Genomic DNA, 24904 nt, shown 5'->3' with positions numbered 1-24904 from the left:
AGTTAGCCAGTCAGGAATTATATATCCAGGACAGGCTTTATTGTTGGAAAATTAGCTGAGCCAAGAATCTAGTGGGGTATAGGAGATTGGGCTGGACTGAATTGGTAAAATTATACAGTGCTTTCAATGATTTAGCTGCTTAATATCAAATCCCCTCCTCAAAAAACCCAAACAAAACTTAAACACACACACACACAGGTTTTTAACACCAGTACTCTTCTGGTCATAACAGCTAACTCTATATATACAGTTTTTTAAAAGTTTGCATAATGTTTTACATGTCTATCATTTGGTGAGACCAAAGATGACTTCTGCCACAATCCTGGGACAGTAAAAAACTGTGACTACCTCAAATGGTGGAGATTGTTTTCAAGTTTGCTGCAGTGTATTATAAATGATGAACTTGCCCAGGAGAAGGGGTTGAAACGTTATTGGCTTATGAATGACTAGAAAAAGAGCTGGGTCTGTCATCAAATGAGTCAATCCCAACAACTAGATAGCTTGCTTTGATATGTTAGAAGCAGGTACAGCTGTTACGATTCTGGACCTGGAGTCAGGAAGACTTGAGTTCAGATTTCTCCTAAGACATTCAGTAGCTGTGTGATTTGAGCAAGTCGCTGAACCTGTCTGCCTCAGTTTCCTCATCTGTAAAATGGGGATAATACTAGCACCTCCCTCCTAGGCTTCTTATAAGGATCAAATGAGATACAAAGCACTTTTCAAACCTTAAAGCACTACATAAATCCTAATTATTATTATTATTGGTGGTGGTGGTGGTATCTCCTTAGAGCTTAGAAAAAAGAGAGGAGGACTTCCAAAGTGTTGGATGGATTGTTACAAATTTATGGAAATACATAGCTAAGAATCCATAGGATGAGATGTAGAAGGGTTATGATTTATGTTGGTATAAAGGAATATCCCCATGAATGAAATTAGAGATCTGGTGGATTGAGCACTGGGCCTGGAGTCAGGAAGACCTGAATTCAAATCCAGCCTCAGACACTTACTAGCTGTGTGACCCTGGTCAAGTCATTTAACCCTGTGTGCCTCAGTTTCCTCATCTGTAAAATGAGCTGGAGAAGGCTATGGCAAACCACTCCAGTATCTTTGTCAAGAAGACTCCAAATGGGGTCATAAAGAATTGGATAAAGCTGAAAAACAATTTATCAATGACAACAATAACAACAACAAATTATCAAGTATGCTTCAGGATTCTTGTTTTGACCTTGTTTTTTTAATCTCAAGTTACTTTCTACTCTTAATTTCCAGATTTCAGTTCAATTAAAAAGAATAATTACACCCCTACTATATGTGCACAGTGTAGGTTTAGATTTTTCCATTTGGTGGATATATCTATTCATGAGAAGCAGTATGGCATAGTAGATTGAGAGTTGATCTTTAATCTAGGAAGACTTGTTCAAGTCTGGTTTCTTACAAACACTGTTTTATGTGACCATGGGTAAGGCACTTACCCTCTCAGTGCTTTCAGCAGATCTCTGAGACTGAGTTGCAAAGAAAATAGAAGGTACTGACCTGTAGTGGTGAGAGGTATGCCAATAAATACAGACCCTGTCTTTGTCCCAGTGTTTTTATATTAGCATAGTAGTAAGCAAATGTTAATTCTTTATTATTTTAGAATTTTATTTTCACTAATTACATGTAAACACAAATTTTGACATCAGTTTTTTAAAGATTTTGTGTTTCAAATTCTCATACTCCCTCCCCACCAAGAACTCAGGCAATTAAATATAAGCTGTACATGAGCAGTTATGGAAAATATTTCCACATTAGCCAGGTTGTGAAAGAAAACAGACAAAAACAAAACTTCAGATAAAGGAACTAACAAAAAATTATGCATCAGTCTGTATTGAATCTGTATATCAGTTCTCTCTCTGAAGATGGACTACATTTTTCATAAGACCCTCAGAGTTGTCTTGGATCATTGCATTGCTGAAAATAACCAAGCCATTCACAGCAGATCATCTTACAACATTGTTATTATTTTGTATATAGTACATTTCATATTGCATCAGCTTATGTAGGTCTTTTCGGGCTCATCATTCTTTTCATAGTAAACTACATTTATATAGTACTTTTCCTGCAATAACAGTAATAGATAACATTTATATAGTACCTTATACCTGACAAAGAATTTTCTTCACAATAGCCTAGCAAAGTAAATAGCATAGGCTTCCAGTTATCTTTTTTTCATAACAGTATTTTATTATTTTCCAGTTACATGTAGAGATAGTTTTCAACATTTGTTTTTATAAGATTTCTAGTTTCAGATTTTTCTCCCTCCCTCCCCTTTCCCCAAGACAGCAAGCAATCTGATATAGGTTATATATGTACAATCACATTAAACATATTTTTGCATTAGTCATGCTGTGTAAGAAGAATCAGAGCAAAAAGGAAAAACATCAAAAAAGAAAAACAACAAAAAAATAGAAATAGTATGGTTCAGTCTGCATCTAGATTCCATAGTTCTTTTTTTTATTTCTGGATTCGGAGAGCATTTTCTATCATGAGTCCTTTGGAACTATCTTGGGCCAACACATATTAATTCTAAGATACACAGAGGGCAAGGGATGTAAGGCAAGACTATCTTGTCCAGAAAGACAACTAACATAGTTGTTTTGTTTTCTTAGTCCTCAAATCTCATTTAAAGACCATATACCAAAAATGATTTCTGCTGCCCTTTCCAAGATAGCCACCCCTGATCCTAGGTATAATTTGGTAAGTTTTGTTACCTCCTTTGTTCTTCAAATGCTTTCAATAGGCCTTTCCTTCTTTTTCTTTCCCTCTCCTTTTTTCACTCTCCTTTCTCTTTCAAACTCTTTTTAAAAATATCTAAAAGTTAATAAGTGGGCGGCTAGGTGGCGCAGTGGATAAAACACCAGCCCTGGATTCAGGAGTTCCTGAGTTCAAATCCAGCCTCAGACACTTCACACTTACTAGCTGTGTGACCTTGGGCAAGTCACTTAAGCCCCATTGCCCTGCAAAAAACACCAAACAAACAGAAAAAAGTTAATAAGTTTAGATTGGTGAGTCGCCAGTTCAAAGAATTATTTGTTGGTGAAACATATTGAAATATGACTTCATTAAAATGAAATACAGAGAATTATACTGAAAAGATGACAAAATTAATACTTGTTTTAAATTTAAAAGCTTGTAATTTTTAACAATTTATATAGTTTATGGTACTCTCATTCAGATAAATTTCTTCACATTGTTTCTCCTTGACAATAACATTTTTTTTAATAGTGAGGCAATTGGGGTTAAGTGACTTGCCCAGGGTCACACAGCTAGTAAGTGTTAAGTGTCTGAGGCTGGATTTGAACTCAGGTACTCCTGACTCCAGGGCCGGTGCTCTGTTCACTGCACCACCTAGCTACCCCCGACAATAACATTTTGAAATATTTCTTTTATGTGGTTCTTATTACAGAATCTCTTTGGTTTGAGCATGCGTGAGTTACTTTATAGAACAACTCTATAGATGGTTCAAAAATGAGATAATGAAAAATAGAACTTGCTTTCTTGTCTTTTAATGAAAATCCAGCCACAAATAGTATAAGGAACAACTCTGACCCCTTTGGTTTACCAGAAAATAGTGTTATCTGGTATTAAAGGGTAGGGGTAGTTTAAAGAGGAAAAACAAAGCAAATCTGAGAGTTCTACCTTGATGTTAGAACTGAGAAAACACCATAACAGAATAACAGTTGATCTGCAAACTTCTAGAATAGCACAAGATATAATAAATATGGTTTAATGGAGGACAAGTCAAAACAAATTTAACAGTTCCCTTCTATGAAGGAATGCTAGAAAAGTCCATTGAAAAAGAATAGATGGGGACATTATTTGAAATGTGAAGCCCTGAACTATATATTTTAGATAATACTTCTGGCAAACAGTAGTTATGGATAAATTGATAAGCAAGGAGTCTATGCATTGATCAAATAGTGAGAATTCTTAGCAGAATTTACTTTACCATGACTCAATGTTTTTAAAAGTTTCCTTGAGGGGGCAGCTAGGTGGTGCAGTGGATAAAGCACCAGCCCTGGATTCAGGAGAACCTGAGTTCAAATCCAGCCTCAGACACTTGACACTTACTAGCTGTGTGACCCTGGGCAAGTCACTTAACCCTCATTGCCCCGTAAAAAGGGGAAAAAAAAGAATCACACACAAAAAAGTTTCCTTGATAAGGAAATAAGACATTTACAAATGGTGTAGTAGCATCATATTTAAGGCATCTGTAGGGATAAAAATCATATAGACATGATGGAGAATGATTGGGAAAACTACAGAGCAATTACACCATCCCTAAAGGAGGCCTATAATTTCGATTTTGGGGAATTGTAATCTAGGGAATCCTTCCATTGTATCAGATCCCCTGTTGATAACAGTGTACGCGGTACAGGAAAAGGTACCAGGGGAAGTGGTCTGAGGTGCTCCAGGGCTGGGTGGGTGAGCATAAAGGATTTACAGAAACTACTGAACAAAAGGAATTAAAACCATTTTCCTCTATCATAGAGGCAGGAAAAAAATAGTCCCATTTTGGGGGAATGTTTACTTCTCAGATATTAATCAGGAGGTCCAGAAAAGAGGAGCAAATTAGTTGAATTGGATTGGTGGAGACCAGTAAGCCTGAAAAAGAAATGGTGACTGGAGTCCCCTTACCTGCAATTGATACACAGCAGCAGCCTAACAGAAACAGTTTATGATGAAATGCTCTTGCTTTGGGAAAGCAAAGGCTGATCTCAGTGTACTTCTACATATGGAATTGTTGTTTTGACCCATTTTTAATAAGCATAAGAGTTAGAAAGCTCTCTAAAGCCAAGTCAACAGAATACAATTGACTTGCAAACAATGTATTTTTGAAGCAAAGTTTTATTTTGTGTGTAGCATGTTTTTGTGTACTTAAAGTATTTCAAGGTTTTGGAAGCATGTATTGGAAAGTAAAGTGCTTTGTTTTCCCCTGGTAATCTTTACCTTAAGGTTTATGATAGTTTATTTACAAATTCTACTTCCAAGGGACTATTGCTAAGGTCTTCTAAGTAGGCTCCCATCCTTAGGTCTTTGAACACTCCAGTCCATACTATGCACTGCTGCTGAAGTAATTTTCCCTGTGCATAAAGAGACTATGAGTTTGCTACTCATTCAAATCTAGCAATTTCATATTTAATCTAGAATAAAATATAAACTCCTTTCTTTGGTTTATGTAACCATATACACCCTAGCCCTAGTCTTCCTAGCCTGGACATCATTCCCCCTTTTGTGCTCTGTAAACCAGCCAAATTGGCTTTCTCCTTACATAGAGCACCCATCCCTTTATAATGACCTGTTTACTTAATTGGAATTTACTCCCTCCTGATATTTGCCTCAGAGAGTCCCTCTTTTCTGTAAGAGGCTCACGAATCCTCTTCATGAAGCCTTTCTTCCCCCTTCCAGTGGTCTTCCTGTCAAACTGTAGTGTATTTAACTATTATTCATATATGTATTGATTAATTTTGTATTTATGCTGTATATATTTTGATATGTACTTGTCTTATCCACCAGAATGTAAGCTCATTGTTTTATTCTTTGTACTTTTATTTCCAGCACCTAATTCAGTGCTTTGCATATAGTGACTTACTGATTGATCATTGCATTTTAGAGTTGTTTAAGACCTCCGAAATTAACTAGTTCAACTCCTTTTGTGTGTGTGTGTGTGTGTGTGTGTGCGTGCGCGCGCGTGCGCGCGCGTGCGCTAATGAGGGTTAAGTGACTTGCCCAGGGTCACACAGCTAGTAAATATCAAGTGTCTGAGACCAAATATGAACTCAGGTCCTCCTGAATCCAGGGCTGGTGTTTTATCCAATGTGCCACCTAGCTGCCCCCCAAATCCTTCATTTTTTTTTTACATATAAGGTATTTTATTTTTTCCGTTACATGTAAAGATAGTTCTCAACTTTTGTTTATACAAGCTTTACAATTTCAGATTTTTCTCCCTTCCTCCCCTCCCTCCCCCCTCCCCTAGACAGCAGGTAATCTGATATAGGTTATATCTATATACATATAGATATATATATACACATAATAACATTAATCCTATTTCTGCATTAATCCTGTTACAAGAGAAAAAATCAGAGCAGTGATGCAAAACCTCAAAATAGAAAAAAAAAACAACAGCACCCAAAACAAAAGAAATAGTATGGTTCAATCAGTATCTATACTCCACAGTTCTTTTTTTTCTTGGATTTGGAGATCCTCTTCTATCATGAGTTCCCTGGAACTCTTCTGTACCATTGCATTGGTGAGAAGAATATAGTCCATCACAGTAGGTCAACACTCAATGTTGATGATACTGTGTACAATGTTCTTCTGGTTCTGCTCATCTCACTCATCATCAGCTCACATAAGACCCTCCAGGTTTCTCTGAACTCCTCCTGCTCATCATTTCTTACAGCACAATAGTATTCCATTGTATTCATATACCACAATTTGTCCAGCCATTCCCCAATTGATGGGCACACCCCCTCAACTTCCAATTCCTTGCTACCACGTAAAGAGCAGCTATAAATATTTTTGTACATGTGGGTCCCTTTCCCCCTTCCATGATTTCTTTGAGAAAAAGACCTAAAAGTGGAATTGCTGGGTCAAAGGGTATGCACAGCTTTATCGCCCTTTGGGCATAATTCCAAATTGCTCTCCAGAATGGTTGGATCAGTTTACACCTCCACCAACAATGCATTAGTGTTCCAATTTTCCCACAGCTTCTCCAACATTTATTATCTTCCTTTTTTGTCATTTTAGTCAATCTGATAGGTGTCAGGTGGTACCTCAGAGTTGTTTTAATTTGCATCTCTCTAATCATTAGAGATTTAGAGCATTTTTTCATATGGGAATAGATAGCTTTGGTTTCTTCATCAGAAAACTGCCTGTTCATATCCTTTGACCATTTCTCAATTGGGGAATGACTTGGATTCTTATAAATTTGATTTAATTCCCTATATATTTTAGAGATGAGGCCTTTATCAGAAGTACTGGCCTCAAAAATTGTTTCCCAGCTTTCTGCCTCCCTTCTAATTTTGGATGCATTGCTTCTGTTTGTACAAAAATTTTTTAATTTAATATAATAAAAATCATCCATTTTGCATTTTATAATATACTCTATCTCTTGTTTGGTCAAAAACTGTTTTCCTTTCCAAAGATCTGATAGGTACACTATTCCTTTCTCTCCTAATTTACCTATGGTATCACCTCTTATGTCTAAATCGTATATCCATTTTGACCTTATTTTAGTATAAGGTGTAAGATGTTGGTCTATGCCTAATTTCTGCCATACTATCTTCCAGTTTTCCCAGCAGTTTTTGTCAAATACTGAGTTCCTATCCCAGAAGCTGGAGTCTGGGTTTATCAAACACTACATTACTAGTGTCATTTACTACTGCATTTCCTAAGCCTAGCCTATTCCATTGATCTACCACTCTATTTTTTAGCCAGTACCAGATAGTTTTGATGACTGCCGCTTTATAGTAAAGCTCCAGGTTTGGTCAAATCCTTCATTTTTAAAAGCACTTGCTTTTTTGCTCCATTTGAGAGAGATCATGATATGTCTGCATTCATATCCCACCTCACCTGTATGACCCTTTACAAGTTACTAAAAAGGAGGATAATGATTGCATCTACTGTTGTAAAGCTCACATGAGATAATGTGTACAAGGGATTTTTCAAACCTTAAAGGGTGATATAAATATCACCTATCATTATCACTTTCACCATAATTACCAACATCTCTGCATCTGCTATGACCTCTTCCACAGAAGCAGAGGGACATACTAGCAGAAGAGCCACTGCTAGACTGGGACTTTTCAGCTCTTAAGCTGGTGCAGTGTGCTCTCTACCAGGGCTTCTTAAACTTTTTCCACTGGAGACCTTTTTTTCCCTCAGATATTTTTACTCGACCCTGGGTATACAGGGATATAAAATAGGTATTCAAATCAAACATTTACTGCCAAATTTTTCACGACCCCCACATTCAATCATGCAACTTCATGTGGGGTTGCAACTCACACTTTAAGAAGCTTTGTTCTTTGACTCTTCATTATCTGAAACTGCTGAAATTATATTTCTTTTAAAATACTCTATTTCAGATTGGCCTTCCCTCATTTAATCTATGTTACTAAAATTTTGCTGCAGTGAAAGAATCTCAGAAACATAGTTCACTGGGAATTTTCAAAGTATTACCTTTAATTAAAACTTGTATATCTTTATTTTATCACAGGGTTGTATATTCATCAGACAGAAACATAAAAAACTATGAAGAAGAAATCCTGAGAAAGAAGGTGTGTGGAAACAGGTTACAGCAGGAAACTCTGAGTGCCGATATAAATTCTGGAAAGTGTGCTGAAAGTGATGGATGGTCAGCTACTTCCCAGAGTAGTTTGACAAGGCTTCGAGATGGAAATTTGGTTGGTTCCTCTCTTACTGATTGTGAAGTTCCAGAAGAAACCAGTGATAATGGGAACAACTCGGATTTTATAGGTGGGACTTTTTGGTGGATCGTCTCAATTATATTGCAAGAATACATGCTAATATAGTTTGTAAAAGAAATCATTTCTGCTGAGAATTATAAGTAGCTATTGGTGGAAAAGTACAATATCACTATAGGACATTTTTAGTTATCCAAGGGTAGCAGGGGTAAAAATCACAAATAATCCAGAAGCACAATTTTCAACCATTTAAACATTCACACTCTTATCTCTTCATACTAACTACCTAATCAATAAAGAAATTAACTTTCTGAGGCTGCTAGTTCTTTTTACTTTACTTTTCCAGTGTCCAGTGGTAATAAAAATGAACTGCAGAGTAAGAACCTGGTAGAAGGTAGGCTAGTGACACAAGTTAGTTCAGGAAGGGAAATAACTGACTTACTAAATGCAGTACTAGTTGTTTTCTAGTTTCAGCTTTCCCTATAAAACTGTTCCTCCTTTTGACTTGTTAATCCTAATCTCCCATACTGGTAACCTGGAAGTTCCCTATCCGGTCAGTTACCAACCCTTTTGATTTTGCCTCCCCAGGCCATTAATCCACGCTCTCTAAGGTCAAGCAGAACAAGTTTTCTTTTTCTTCCAAATGATAACCCTTGAAATACTTCAATGCACCTTTATGTTTCCCCTAAGTCTTTTAGTTTGCAGGCTAAACATTCTGGGTTTCTTCAGTCAGTTCTGTTATGACATCGTCTTGTTATGGTGGAATAAAGAAACTAAATTTCATCCAAACAAATTATTTATTTAGCATTACTTGTGGCTGGAAACACCTGGTTTCACTTTGGTTGGGGGTATAGGGAGACACTGAGGTGAGGGGGAGGGGTGTAGTTTTGGGACATTGCTTAAGGTGAGTGATCTTTGGGATGGGTTGTAATCTTGTTTCTTCTCCAAAATCAGGTGACTTACAAGCAGCTGAAACTTAGCTTCACAAAATGGTGGATAAAGGCAAAATGGAGTCACTAATTTTTGTTTGTTTGTTTGTTTGTAATGTTATTTTTAATATAATATTCTCCCTGTTGATCCTGGGGTTTTCAACTTCCAGGATCATATATTTAAATGCTTTATCTGTTAGGGATTTCTGGATGCAATGATAGTCTACCTTAAGGGGCATCAAAGGGGTAGGATGAGAGACACAAAGAATATAAGCAGAGTCATAAGCTCATATATCCCCATAGGTGACAAATTTTGTTAAATAGACTTTATAGGTAAACTAAATCAGGCTACAGAGCAAACAACTTGGAGGGCTTACCATGGACTGATTGGGGGGGGGGGGTGTTACATGTCGCCAAGGTAGCCAAGAAAACCTAACGAGCATAAACACCATGAAACAAAAAGCTGAAGTAATATAAGAATAATCATAAATATTAAGTAACACCAAGGCTCCTTATAACCTGGTAATCCTCTTCCAATGTCCATTTAATCAGCAATTTTATCTTGAGTCCTAGATGTCATGGGTAGGCGTCTGGTCCCTAGAAACATCTTCCTTTGGACATTCTGGAATAGGTCTTGTTTTCAGGGCAGCTTTGGAGGGGGCTCCTCCTAGATCTGTTTCTCTGGTTTCTAGTTATCTGCAGAGATTCCCAGGTAATTCTGCTGGAAATTTGCCTGTAACAAAACTCAATACAGTTTAGTACAACCTCCTAAATTTGGTTTTTCAATAACTAGTTCATGTGAGAAAACCATTTCAAGACAGTTCAAACAGAGCTACAAGAACATCAAATGAGAACCCATAATTCACCTGAAACTTTAGAGAATTTCAGTTTTTACATACCACTTTCTGTTTCTATCTTTACCTAAACCTTGTACCTGATATGGGCACTGTCATCAGCAGGCTGAAGGAAGAATCTTAAAAGAAGGTCCATGAGGACCTGACTTGAATAACAAAATTTCACTAATGGCAGCTTAGGGTTAGGTTATTATTCTTCTCGTGTTTCTCTCTTTTTCTCCTCCTCTTGCTTTCCTCCCCCTCGCCCACACATGTCCTACCCCTTTGTACATACACACATATATACACATATAAAATAAGCACATATAAGGACATTCTTTTATAATTTAAGAATATTTGCATTCTGGAATTTCACATATAATGAATACATGATATTTGACTCAACACTAGGAAAGTGCTGATTATAGTAAACCTCTAATCTTTATTTTCTGTTCAATTCTAAGGCAAGATTGAAATCTTTGAATCTAAGGTCTTTTTATTATTAAGTTGGTTCAAAGGTGTAATCAATACAGACTATTTATTAACAGATCCAATTTAATAATTTTCATAAGTGATAGTCAAATAGTTTTAGATAAAACTCACCCTTCACCATAAGCAAACCTGTAAATATCCCCGCTTTGACCTGGAGAGGTCCTAGTTTCTCAAACTTCAGTACTTAAGAATTTTATTACATGCTGTCAGTAAGGCTGATAAGATCTTATGACAGCCCAGGTAAAAAGTCCTGAGGAACCTTACAGATAACAATCAGGTGGGGCCCCTGGGCATCTGCCAGATTCCATTATTTTATCACATTAGTCAATTATAAAAAATCTGGTTGTTTAAAATCCTTAAAAAAACTCCAGTATACTCTGTGTGTTTTTTCTTTTACAGACAGTTCTGACCTGGAACCTGCATCTGAGTTAGGAGAAGATTTGTTGAAACTTTACAGAAAGCATTGCTGCCCAGATATTGATATTTGTATTGATGGGAAAAATTTTCAAGCCCATAGGTAAGAAAGAGAGTATTCAGTTTGAGGTGGTGTATACAGTATTATTACATATAAAATAAGTACTAATTTTGATTATAGTGGCAGCTCAGTGGTACAGTGGTTAGAGCCCTGGGTCTAGAATTAGGAATATTAATCTTCATGAGTTTAAATGTAGCCTCAGATACTTACTAGATGTGGACCCTGGGCACGTCACTTAGAACTATTTGCCTCAGTTTCCTCATCTGTAAAATGAGCTGGAGAAGGAAATGGCAAACCACTCCAGTGTCTTTGCTAAGAAAACCCCAAAATGGGGTCACAGAGAGTCAAATATGCTTGAAAAGATTGAATAACAAAAAAATTTTGGTTACATGTGCAAGAGAAACCAGTAGGAGAAAACCTTACCCTCTCAGCATAGGAAGTTTAGTTATAGATCTTAACTCTTTGTATTCAAACAATTTTCCTTTTTTATTTAAAACTTGTATTGCTTTCTTTTTTTTTTATATCACTGTCATTCCCACATATCTCCTTCCTCTTCCCCTTACCTAAAGAGCTGTCTCTTCTAACAAAGAGTAAGAAAGAAGGGAAAAAAGGTACAGCAAAACTCACCAATCTTACCTGAGTCTGATGGTGTGTGTAGTACCCCACATGTGGAGAGGCATCTTCCACTTCTGCCAAGAGATCATTCCTAGATGGGGCCCAGGCTGGGCTGTTCTATTTACACATAACTCATCTTCCTTCTTTGTTGTTGTTCTTTCCATTTCCATTGTCACTGTCATTGTGAAAAAGGCCAAAGTCTCCCACTGGCATCTCTGGTTGTCCTGATCTATATCTTGCCACTGGACCCAGATGGTTCTGGAAGAGAGAGTGAGGCCAATGACCTTGCACAGCCTCCCTCACTTAAATCCAATTCACTTGCAAGTCGTGACATCACCTCCTGATGTCATGGTCCTCTTCAGAATGAAGGACAAACAACAACACAACAACATTGTCATCGTGCTTATTGTTTTCTTGGTTCTCCTTATGGAATCCATTGACATTTCAGTCTGTGCATGCTTCTTTGAATTCTTCATCTTTTTCTTAGAGCATGGTCATATTCTCTAACATTTATATACCACAACTTGTTTAGTTATTCCCCAAGGAATGGGGTCTCCTTTTCTTCCCAGTTCTTTGTTACTACAAAAAAGCACTTCTGTGAATGCTGTGATCTATGTAGGGCCTTTCTGCCTTTGGCTTCCTTGGGGAAGAGCCGGCTTGGGGTCTATCGTTAAATTTTGATGTGAGCATTTTTGCTCATTGTTTAGACTTAAGAAAACGATGAAGAAAATGTTGATGTAGATTAAAAGTAAAAGTTTATTGTGCATAGGGTTTTTTCCCCCCAAAGACTTTGTTTTTTGTTTTTGTTTTTTTCAAAGACTTTGTTAAATATTTACCCAGCATACCTCTGGGTGTCTGCTTAGCTGAGGAGTTTCTTTGTCACTCCTAAGGCATCTGTACTTAAAGTGGTCATACCCCACTGGATCTGTGATCTAATGGGGGGGGGGTATTCTGTGCAGTGATACAGAGCGAAGCTCACACTATGTCAGTCAGCCTCTTGTGTGTCACCATGGCTGTCTCTTCCCATAAATTAACTATTGAACTTCTGTTCAGTGTTCTAAGAGCCTTTCTTGGGTTCAGTTAATGTGGCGTGTTTCCCAGTGGAGCTTTCTGTTGGTTGGCTCTTATTTTCAAGAAGGGACTTTTCCATTTTTTCCCAACCATATGTTTCTTTGGTATTTTTTACATTGTTTCTCCTATGTCATGTCTCATATGTGATATATTACCCCTTCTCATGCCTATATATACTTTTTATTGTTCATCAGTTGAACATCAGGTTCAGACCTTCTGAGACTATAGTAGTTTCTTACTAATAGACATCACTGGAAAAATATTGGTAACATCAACAGGCTTTGGTTTTCGGGAGATGATTGGGATCATTAAAGGATTATGCCATTTTCCCAAGGCTCTTCAGTCTACTCTTTTTCCTGTTCAATTCTGGGTCACTCTCCATTTTTAGTGGCTCTTCAGTATATTCACATGTACAGATCACACACACAATTTGCACATATGTAATTTCCTAGAATAACACACTTTCAATTTATATATGTAATAGATATCTATATAACATAATATTTCATATAATGTACAATGAGTATATATCAGATTGTGTAATAAATATATATATATATATATTATACTGTACTATATGGTATTAGTGCTATATACTGTTATGATAACATTATTTTACCACAATAGTATAATAATACTCTATGGTTATACTATATAATGTTCTATAATGTAAATATTTTCATAACATACCAATATAATATATGTACAACACACATCTGTAGGTATGTAACATATGTACACATGCATAGACACAACACATGTGATTCTGTGATCTAAGTTAGGGTGCTTCACACTCAGTGCCACAAACACAGTGTCATTCATAAACATCATCTCAAGGGACCCTGACCTTCTAGAGGGAATCTTTCTTCCATTTGGACTCCGTGCTACGTGTCTTCTGTGGTAGTAGTAAATGCCTTTGGAAAGAATAGGTCTCCCTGATTTATACCTTTTTGATATTAATAATCTTCAAGGTCATTGAACAGAGTCTATTTAAAAAAAATTTTTTGTTTAATTTATTACTGTCTGAAATCCAGTGATGCTGACACACACACGTTCACCAGGGCCAGTGTCCTCTGTGGACAGGTAGCCCCTGGTGACTTTGACCGAACAGAGTCTTTATTGTTTTATCTTGTATGATTTTGATATATGGATGAGAGATACCATGTTGGGAGTAGAGCCTTTAAGACAGTTTTATTATACTAAAATACCTTTTTAATAGTCAACAAATAGGTACAATGGGATCTTGCCTTCTCTATATTTTTCACTCAATTGTGAGATAGTAAAGATGTTGTTGGTATTAGTCCTTCATTTTTTAAAAGGACCATGACATCAGGGTGATGGCATGACTTTCGGTGAATTGGATTTAAGTGAGGGAGGGCTCTGCAAAGTCATCAGCCTCACTCTCTCCTCCAGAGCCATCTTAGTCCAGTGGCAAGTTATATTTCTGGATGACTGGAGATACCCCCAGATGTTTGAGGTAATTTGGGTTAAGTGAATTGCCCAGGGTCACACAGATAGTAAAGATGGAGTCTGCTGTGGAATATCACTTATAAAATCTTGTTTATTCCTTTCTTATTCTTTGATCAAGGATGTCCTCATTGTGTGTGTGTGTAGATTCTTCTTATAAAAATTCATCATGCAAATTTAAGGCAAAATTCTAGTGAAGGGCACACAGTGATACAGACAGGGGTGGGTTAGAATTGTTTCTTGATTGTCACAGTCGTGCACAGCTTAGGAGGGTATGGGCAGATGGAGTTATTGATAGAGTTGCACGTGGTTTTTCTTGTCTCCACTGTCCCACAGGGTAACATACCGGGTGGTAGCACAGATAAAGTAGGATTCATTCTCCTGTGGAAGACCCAGAACCGTAGGGGTCCTGATTTACATAGGGTTTTAAGATAGAGGGTCTGCTGCGGCAGCTGTCATGTTACTGGTGGGGCTGTGGAGTCACGGAGCATGGATTGGTAGCTCAAGTGCGGAAGAGGTTTCTAAAAATGACCCAAGAAAGCTGACTCGTGAGGAAGAAGGTGGCATTATAACCATGTTGCCTCAGCAAACTTGCTGGAGAGTTTCTAACTAGAACTAAGGATAGGTTAAACCTTATGCATACCAACGTTCTATAACAGAGTACAGGCTTAGGAGTGTGGGACTACAGAGTGCTTTGGTTATTCATAATTGTTGTAGATATGGGAAAATAGGCATATGGATCTGTATGATAGGAGGGAGTCGTCCTCGGGTCTCAGCTGGTCTGAAATAGAGGGGTCAAGCACATGGTCCAGCAACAACACTCCTGAATGCAGCCTGAATTAGATTAAAATATAATTGAGAAATGTTTAACAAGTTAAAATAAAATTAAATCTAGATAGCATTATACACACACACACACACACACATATACACACATATATATATATATATATATATATATTTTTTTTTTTGGTGGGGCAGTTGGGGTTAAGTGACTTGCCCAGGGTCACACAGCTAGTAAGTGTCAAGTGTCTAAGGCTGGATTTGAACTCAGGTCCTCCTGAATCCAGGGCCAGTGCTTTATCTACTGTATCACCTAGCTGTCCCCTTAAGGGTTTTATTAAGTAAATTTTCCTTTTCTTTTTTTTAATATATAGTCCTTACATGTTTTAGTTTCAGTCTCAAGTCTGAATTACTGGGTTGGCCTAAGGGCCTTAGTTAGGTCTCATCCAGAATGGTCTACAATTCTCTTTGTCACCTTTTTCTGGAAATAATGTCTGAGGCTTATTTCCCTCTTTTAGACACCTTGAGAATTGGCCCCTCAGTAGTGTGTCATCTCTCTCATGAGCTGCCTCTGTGTCTGCTTGGTGTAGGCCAGCTTCTGTGTTCCATCTTTGTTTTCATCAGGGCCAGTCCTACAACACATCTGGCAGTGCAGTGTAAAGAATACAGATATAGGGGCTCCTTTGCGCAAGATGGCAAAGAGAGTTTGTTCCCAAAGTCCTTACTGATCTTTTTCATTTTTTTCTTGTTCATTTCCCAGCTTTGCATTGTATCCTTAAATGCCACTGAGATGAATTTTTTTTTTAATGAAGCAGTTGGGGTTAAGTGACTTGCCCAGGGTCACACAGCTAGTAAGTGTTAAGTGTCTGAGGCCAGATTTGAACTCAGGTCCTCCTGACTCCAGGGCCGGTGCTCTATCCACTGCACCACCTAGCTGCCCCCCACTGAGATGATTTTGCTTATAAGAGTCTGAGTTTTCTTTTAACTGACTTTACCTTCTATTACTTGTTATTTTATGAGATGATACTTTTCATAATCCATCAGGCTACTCCTTAATATTTTTCAAATCAATAAGTCAGTCAACAAACATTTATTAAGTCCTTACTATAGTCTAGACACTGGAGATACAAAGACAAAAATGAAATAGTCCTTGCTCTCGTGTTTCAGAGGAGACAGTATACACACATTTAATATAAATGAAATATGCCATTCAAATTGAGTTTTGAAGGAAGCCAGGGCTTCTAGGAGACAGAGGTGAAAGGGGATTGCTTCCAGGAATGGGGGACAACCTGGACAATGGAGAGGGCTAACAACAAGGCCAGGCAAGCTGGATCTTAAAGTGTGAAGCGAAGTAAAGTGTAATAAGCCTGGAAAGGGAGGCTGGGGTAAAGTTGGAAAGGGCTCTAAATAGCAGACACATTTCTGTTCTAATTTGGTGTCTCATGTCTAAACTGTCATGTCTCTTCACTTGGCAAATAGATCAATAGATCACCGCTGCCTGAAGCAGTTTCTAGGTTCTTTGGGCTTCCTCATTATGGCCATTGATTTTATATTGAATTCTGTGGGACACCGTCACAATCAGTGTTGATATCTGTTCTTCTTTTCCTATTTTTGGCATCCATAACTTGTGTAAATAAGTTAGATTGGAATGTTTTTTTGGGGGGAGATTGTTTTAATTGTTTACCATATATTTTCTCATTTTTATTTTATATTCCAGCTTTGTATTATTTTTATCTTTGTTCTAACAGTCAACAGTTTGATTCAGAAATGATTCCACATCGTTCATGATCATTATTTGTCAGTCAAAATATAACCAATTTAATCTTTTCCCATGTGATTTGATGGAGGCATCTGGTGGCTCAATGGATAGAGCACTGGGGCTGGAGTCAGGTAGACCTGAGTTCAAATTCAACCTCAGACACTTCCTAGCTGTGTGACCTTGAGCAAATCATTTAACCTCTGGTTTCCTGACAGAAGGATTCACTGGAGAAGGAAATGGCAAACTACCCCAGAAGATCCCATAAGCAGCTATGCTAGGCATTGCAATTATTCCCCAATTTATGGATGATGAAACTAAGGCACAGAGAGGTTAGGTGACTTATTTCAAGTAAAGCTTGCTTCACTCCTTCACTGTCCTCTTCTTACCAGTTGCCTTGCCTGCCAACCATGCCTTTTTAGTTCTGGAGCTCCTGTTGAGGGGCTCTGAGGGACTCCTCTGTGTCAAGCCAGCTGCCCCCACTGTGCTTCACTTTACTCTCTTAACTTCCCTCTTACCCTCCTTCTTGCCCCTGCAAACATACCCTCCCTCTTCTGGTTCTGGAACCATAATCACATCAACACTGCTACCTCTCTTGCCAAGGATTTCAAGGATAATCAATGGCTCTACTCAGTGGCTCTGTAATATTCCAAACCAAAGGACCTCTCCCCTCCCACCACTCCCTTATAGCTGCTGTTGCCCCTCTAACATCCCCAAGGGTAGAGACTTATTTTGCTTTTGTTCTTGTGCACGATGCTTGGCACATTGTAAGGATGTGGTAAATACTTCTCATTCGTTGTCCAAAGTCACATAACTAGAAAGTCATATCTTAGGTTAACCTTTGATTTTTGTTGACTCTAAGCCTCTTTCCATTATACCAGGCAGCTTCCTAAAGTTCAGAGGAAACAATGGGGCTAGGAGAGTTGAATGGGAGTGAAGGGAAGTGGCGGCAATAGTCACTGTTATTCTGCATGTTCTGCTTCTGTGCCAGGGCTATGGTCTGAAAAACACCACCATGCCAGACTTTTTCTGTTTACCTGTGTGGCATTTAAAAGGTTCAAGAGATATAGTTTCTGGGTAATTAATCATTTTATTAATAAAAGGCCATCTCTATTGGACCAAAGACAAATCATAGCAGTGGGCTCATAGTTTATTTGTTCTTGGAAGAGTTGGGGTAGCAGTAAATTCTGATTGGTTAAAAATTAATGAGAAGAATGAATATTACAATGAGAGGTGGACCTATTCTGATGAAGGGCTTGGAGATGTAACTTTCATTATGTTATTTACTTCTAAATTACCCCCATCTTAGGGAAAATCTAGACAAATAATCTGTATCCCCAACCCAGCCTGAGCCAGAAAACTAGCCTGGGAGTTTCACCTTAGATTAGATTGGGTGAGGTGTCAATATCTAGATTGAGGAGAATGTTAATCTTGCTGTCATCGGACCTGTCCTTCAGAGGTTAAGCTTGGAATTAGGGGGGAACTCTGGATCTTCCCACATTATTGATTATTAATAATAATTTCCTTCACCTTTAGTAAGGTTAGTGACAGTTGGAAAGAGTTAAGGAAGGGAGTGGACAGGGACATGTATCTGAGAGCCAAAGTCTAGGGTCATTTTAGATTGTAAGACACAAATACTCATGTTCTCAGCATCTATATTATTACTCTGCCTGCTGGTAATCAAGGCATATTGCCAGAGTAACAGCTTTTCAGATCCCTGAGGCCATTGCTGTTAGAGAGGACCCTATTCCCATTTATATTCTATTCACATTCTTTGGGTTTGGCCTCTTCCACTATGCTGTCAGTCAGTTGGCTGACAAGAGTGTACACTCAACAGCATCTGAAACTGGAATATGAGTTATATATGAATGCTAGGTTCAACTCAGATTGAAATTCTTGCTTGTTCTGGGAAGCTGAGTCTTTGTGGGAAGATATGTTATCCAGAGGCCATCTGATGAAGATAAATTTCAAGCTCTGGCTTTAAGTTTTCCCACTTTATGGGGTTAGCTGTTTTATTTATTACTATTCCATTCAAATTCTTAATCCTAGGCTAGCTTCTTTACACTTTGAAGATTGGACGTCTCCATTTATATCCTATTCATATATGTTAAGAAAATATGAACTACTTTTATCATGCACCTAATAAAAATAATTACAAAGATACATCTGTTGCAGAAAAAAATCTATTTCAAAGCCAAATAATCTCTCTTAGATTATTTTACCTTGGGGGCGGCTAGGTGGCACAGTGGATAGAGCACCGGCCCTGGATTCAGGAGGACCTGAGTTCAAATCTGGCCTCAGACACTTAATACTTACTAGCTGTGTGACCCTGGGCAAGTCACTTAACCCCAATTGCCTTAAAAAAAAAAAAGATTTGACCTTAAAATTATAACACTCTTCCCTAATATCATAGCTATTTGAGAGTTGATTGAATTCATATATAGAATCCTATAAATAACACTTTCAAGGGGAAAAAAGAAAACATTTGTACTATGGTTATTCTAATTGTTTTATGATCTATAAGATTATATTAGAAGACAAGTTTAAGTACTTGGGATGGACCAGGATTTGTAATTTGCATTTTCTGAATTTAGTTAAGACTCTCTTTACTAACTAGTTTTGTTGTAATTAATGTTTGATTATAATGTCTGTAATTAATTTAAAAATGAAATTGATAGTTATTTCTTTGCCTGTTAGTGTTTGTGCTTTTAGTAGGATGAATGGTGAACTTGGAGCCAGGAGACTTGGTTATTTCTCAGAATCATAGAATTTTACATTTAGGCTGAATATAGGAAGCATGGTCCTGTACAAATAAATGTCTGAAGTACAGAGAATCAGCCATGCCTGATGAGGGAAGCTAAGGACAAGCAGAAGAGTTTCTATTGCTTTAAAGTTCTATTCAGAGAAAAAAGGATAAACAAAGAGATAGGACCTTGGCTTGAGGTACAAGAGATGATAACTAGTAACAGAGAGAAGGCAGAGCTTCTCAGCTTTTACTTTGCTTCTGTATTCTTTGTCAGTGAAAAGGACCTTTGTTCTAGAAAGGACAGAACAACACATCCAACCTAAGGGCCTAGTAAGAGGGTGCCAAGCAGCCCTCAACTAACTCATCCCACCTGACCGGATTGTTGATTCATTGTCATGATATTTGAAAGATCATTGTAGTCGGGAAAGGTACCACAAGATTGGAAAAGGGAAGATGTCTTGATTTAGAGAGGGCGAAAAAAAAAGGAGTCAGTCTGAAAATTGGGTTATTCATTGAACTTGACTGAAATTCCTTGGGAAACCCTAGAAAAGACATGGTTGGGGAACATTGTAAAAGGAAATGGTAATTACAAAGTGCCAGCATGGCTTCCCCCAATACCAAACGCTTTTTTAATAAAAATTGATGGGATTAATTACTAAAATATTAGATGATGGGATTATTGTGGATATAGTTTACCTAGATTTTATCAAAACTTTTGATAAAGTAGCTCCTGTTATTCTTGTGTAGAAGATGGAGCAATGTGGATTAAACGGTACTATACTTAAATGGATTTAGGACTTGATAGATAACTGGACTGTAAAAAATATTTAACTAACTGGTGGGCCTAATCTGTGGACTCCTGACTGGCTCTCTGACTGCTTTTAATTCAATATGGGCCATTTATAATTCCCCCACTGCTTCTTCCAAGTTGATAAGAAAAAGATTGGGAAGCCTCTTTCTTCAATTAAAGCACAAGATTTATTTATGAGAATAAATGTAAGAGATAAGAGTAAAGAAACGCAAAGTATATGACCTGAAACCTTGGCCAATGAACTTTCCACTTTCTCTTTTAACTTTCTCTCCTGCTGCCTGTGCTTCTCTCCGTTGTGGGTATGCTGGCCACTGCTGCTGCTGCCTGCACTTACAACCCCGACCAACCTCTCAGTGTCTCTGCCTCCCAGGCTGTATAACCCTTCTCTCTCTGTCGGGCCCCCCTAGCATCTTCACTACGTCTGGTTCCTGTAGCTTTCATTCTTTTTCTCCTTCACTCCAGCTCCCATTGCACTTCTTCTCACACCGACCTTAGCGACCCTTCCTTCTAACTCCAAACCCCCTTCTCACTACTTGCTCTCCTGAATATAAACCCTTCTTTCTCACTGGACCCTCAGGCCACGCTGGGCCCACACAAACGCCAAGCTAATTTGCTGGCCGCTCCCAGGGTAGGTGTCCAAAGCTGGCAAGGGCACTAAGCCTTCCTGCTGATCGGAGGAAGCTGGTGTTTGTGTGAGGCTTATATGCATATCCCCACTGAGTGGGACTTGGGCTCCCGAGGCCTCCATGCAGGGTGGTTTCAGGAGAGCAGTTGCGTTGGGGAAGGGGCAGCCCATCTGGGGACAATTTTAGCCACCTATAGGACTCAAAGAATAGTTGTTTAATGGGAAGCACCCCAGGGATCTTTGCTTGTCTCTGTATTGTTTAACATTTTTATTAATGACTTGAATAATGACATAAATAGTTTGTGGAAAATAGTCTTAAGTGGGAAGAGACTTGAGGCAGGAAGATCACACAGGAGGTCACTGCCACCATTCAGGGCTCTTTTCATCACATACACGGTGTTACCTCCAGAACTTGAGAGAGAAAACCACCTTTTGTTGATTCCTCTCCACACTTCTTTCCCCACCATATTCCAGAAGCCTCTTCATCTCGGAAGATCCCTCCCTCTTATTGGTCAGCTACTCCTGCAACTTGCACTTTAACCTGGTTAGTCATGTTCTCTCCATCATTGCTTTCTGGGCTGTGCTCTTGCCTTTTTTCCTCCACTGCCCTGTCCTGTGGACCCCTTTTCTGATCTTGGACAAGTCACATGACTCTAGGCAGTTCTTTCAAGATGATGAGTTGTAGAGAAGGTGCTGACCTTCATATATAGGGTTTCCTTATCCCAGAGTTCCCTAGATCAGTAGACTCACAATTTCACTGTCCCCGTTTAATTTTGTACATATCTTAATATTTATATACTTGCATATATTGTCTTCTTCATTGAATGTGAGCTTCTTAAAAGTAGGGACAATTTAATATTTGTCTTTGTATCACCAATATCTCACAATGCCTGAAAAGTAATAAGCACTAAATAAATTTTCTTGATTAATTGATTATATTGTTTTCTTGGTTGTTTTTTTAACTAATTGTTATTGCCAAAGGGCCTTCAAGATTTTTAAAAGAAAAAATTCTTATTGTAATTTAACAAAGTCAATTTAATAGCATGAAATATATGCTTCTCATTTTTAGTATTATAAAATACATTTCTCTGAATTGATGCTGAGTGAAATGAGCAGAACCAGGAGAATATCGTACACAGTATAAACAACATTGTGTGATGATCCACTGCAATAGACTTAACTCTTCTCAGCGATACAATGATCCAAGATAATTCCAAAGGACTCATGATAGAAAATGGTCTCCACGTCCAGAAAAAAGAACTGTGGAATCTGCATGCAGACTGAACCATACTGTTTCCACTTTTTGTTGTTGTTTTTCTTTTTTGAGGTTTTTCCCCTTTTGTGCTGATTCTTCTTTCACAACATGACTAATGCAGAAATATGTTTAATGTGATTCTACATATATAACCTGTATCAGGTTGCTTGCTGTCTTGGGGAGGAGGGAGGGAAGGAGAGAGAGAGAAAAAAATTTGGAACTAGAAAACATAAAAACAAATGTTGTTAACTGCAAAATAATAAAATACTTTTATGGAAAAAAACCACAAAAACCCCCAAATATTGAAAACTGTCTTTACATATAACTAGAAAATAATAAAATACTTTTATAATTGAAAAAAATACATCTTACCCTACAGAGGTAGTCACATGAAAATATGGACTTTAAATACCATTATATAACAGAAACAGATGAAGCGTTTTGTAAGAAAATAATTTCACATGATGTAGAAATAATTTTCTTTTCTTCTTTTCCCTCCCTCTTAGGGCTATTTTGTGTGCCAGATCTCGTTATTTTGCGGCAATGCTGAGTGGATGTTGGGCTGAAAGCTCCCAAGAGCACATCACTCTTCAAGGGTAAGCATAGTTTTTGCAGGTCAAATGGGAACAGCAGTTGGCAGTTTGACTGCAAATCATTGCAGATAATGCTGCACACAAAGCACTTTTTATGAGTCTCCTTTGACAGAATGTTCAGTGTAATAAGGTATTGCATCTAGTAGAATTTTACAGCATTGATTACTCCTTTTACTATTTGCAGCAAATGTTGGGTAGTTCATTAAATAAAGGTTTAGCCCAAATACACATGTACAGCTATACAGCACACTATAGAAAGCTGAAGGGTGTGTGATACAGCTTTAAGATGATGTCTTTGTCTACCTTTTAGAATTTTTTGTTTTCTCTTCTACCTCCTTCACTTAGGTTACATATCCCTTAATTGTTATTATAATACCCCTCCAGCCTTTGCTAAAAATAATTTAATACCTTGGAATGACATTCGTAAAGGTTTAACTGTATATATTCAGCACCTACTACGTGCCAGGTGCTCTGCTAAGCCCTGGGGATATAAAGAAAGGCAAAAATCAATCCCTGCCCTCAAGAAGCTTACAGTCAACATGCAAACATGCAAAAAAAATATATACAAAGCAAACTATATAGCATTCCAAGTATGAGGATGTTCTTGCAGTTAAAATGGGTGAAGTTGGGAGACAGAGTGTCTTGTGCAAGGCACAGAAGGGAGACCAGTGTCACTGGATCAGAGTACATGGGGATTATGGGGGTAAGCACTGAGGCAATGAAGTGTAAGAAGACTGGAAAGGTAGGAGGGGCCAGATTATGAATTGTTTTGAATGCGAAACAGAGGATTTTATATTTGATCCTGGAAGTGATAGGGAGCCACTGAAGGTTATTGGGTAGGAGGTAAACATGGCTAGACCTGTACATTAAGAATATTGCTTTGACATTTGAATAGAGGATGGACTGGAATGGGAAGAGATTTGTGACTAGGAGACTAACCAGCCGGTTATTGCGATGATCTAGGTATGAGGTGATGAAAGCCTGCACCAAAGTGTGAGGGCAGTGTCAGAGATGAGGTTTATACAACAGGTGTTATGAAGGTAAAACTGACAGACCTTGGCAATAGATTGGATATGGGATGAGAGAATGAAGAATTGAAAATGATCCTTAACTTGTGAGCTTGGGAGACTGGGAAGATGGCAGCACCTTCAACACTAATAGAAAAGTCAGGAAGAGAGGAGGGTTTATGGGGAAAAATAATGAATTCAGCTTTGGACATTTTGCATTTAGGATGTCTAGTAGATGTTCAGTTCATGATGTCCAAAAGGCAATTGGAGATATGAAACTGGAGGTTAGCAGAGGAATTGGGGCTGGAAAAATAAATCTGAGAATTGTGTAGTGATGATAGTTGAAAGCATGGGATCTGATGAGATCACCAAGTGAAAGAGTATAGAGGGAGAAGAGATGATGACCTCGGGCAGAGCTCCATAGGACACTCACAGCCCTGACAAGGAGTGGATGAACAGTTAGGAGGAGAACCAGGAGAGAATAATGTCATAAAAACTTAGAGAGAAGAGCATCAAGAAAAGGGTTGTCTACTAAGTCCAAGGCTGCAGAGGGCTTAAGAAGGATACCAATTAAGAAAAGGCCATTAGATTTGGAGGTAAAAGATCATCAGTGACTTTGGAGAGAGTTCTGTTGAATGATGAGGTCAGAAGCCAGACTGTAGAGTTAAGAGAGTGAGAGGAGAGGAAGTAGAGGCACCTGTTGTAGGAGTTTCACTCCAAAAGGGAAGAGAGATGGGATGGTCACTAGAAAGGATGGACAGAATAGGTGAGGCTACTTTGAGAATGTGGAGGTAGTAGGGACAAAGCCTCTAGATACAGAGATTGAAGGTAAGTGAGAGACTGGGGATAATAGAGGGGGCAGCCTGCTGGGGAAGACATATCAAATGGGAATATAACATTAATATATGTAATATTTCCCTCCTAGTCTCTTTACCAAGAGAAGGGAAGTGTCTGATCATGGAGAGACTATTTAGA

The 24904-nt window shown here is 38.1% G+C and overlaps 1 protein-coding gene across 1 annotated transcript in view; it reads left to right on the top strand.

Moving 5' to 3' along the window:
• BTBD8 (BTB domain containing 8) overlaps positions 1-24904 on the top strand; it is a 121917-nt gene that overhangs the window by 24986 nt on the left and 72027 nt on the right. The window contains exons 3-5 of the mRNA XM_044000323.1: positions 8264-8523; positions 11125-11242; positions 22836-22925. Of these exons, the coding sequence (XP_043856258.1) occupies positions 8264-8523; positions 11125-11242; positions 22836-22925 (468 nt within the window). The remainder of the gene's footprint in view (positions 1-8263; positions 8524-11124; positions 11243-22835; positions 22926-24904) is intronic.

This window comes from Dromiciops gliroides, chromosome 4 (assembly GCF_019393635.1).
Source record: "Dromiciops gliroides isolate mDroGli1 chromosome 4, mDroGli1.pri, whole genome shotgun sequence".
NCBI classification, from domain to species: domain Eukaryota; kingdom Metazoa; phylum Chordata; class Mammalia; order Microbiotheria; family Microbiotheriidae; genus Dromiciops; species Dromiciops gliroides.
The sequence above is the reverse complement of the archived record's forward strand: the minus strand, read 5'-3'. Positions and strand labels throughout refer to the sequence as shown.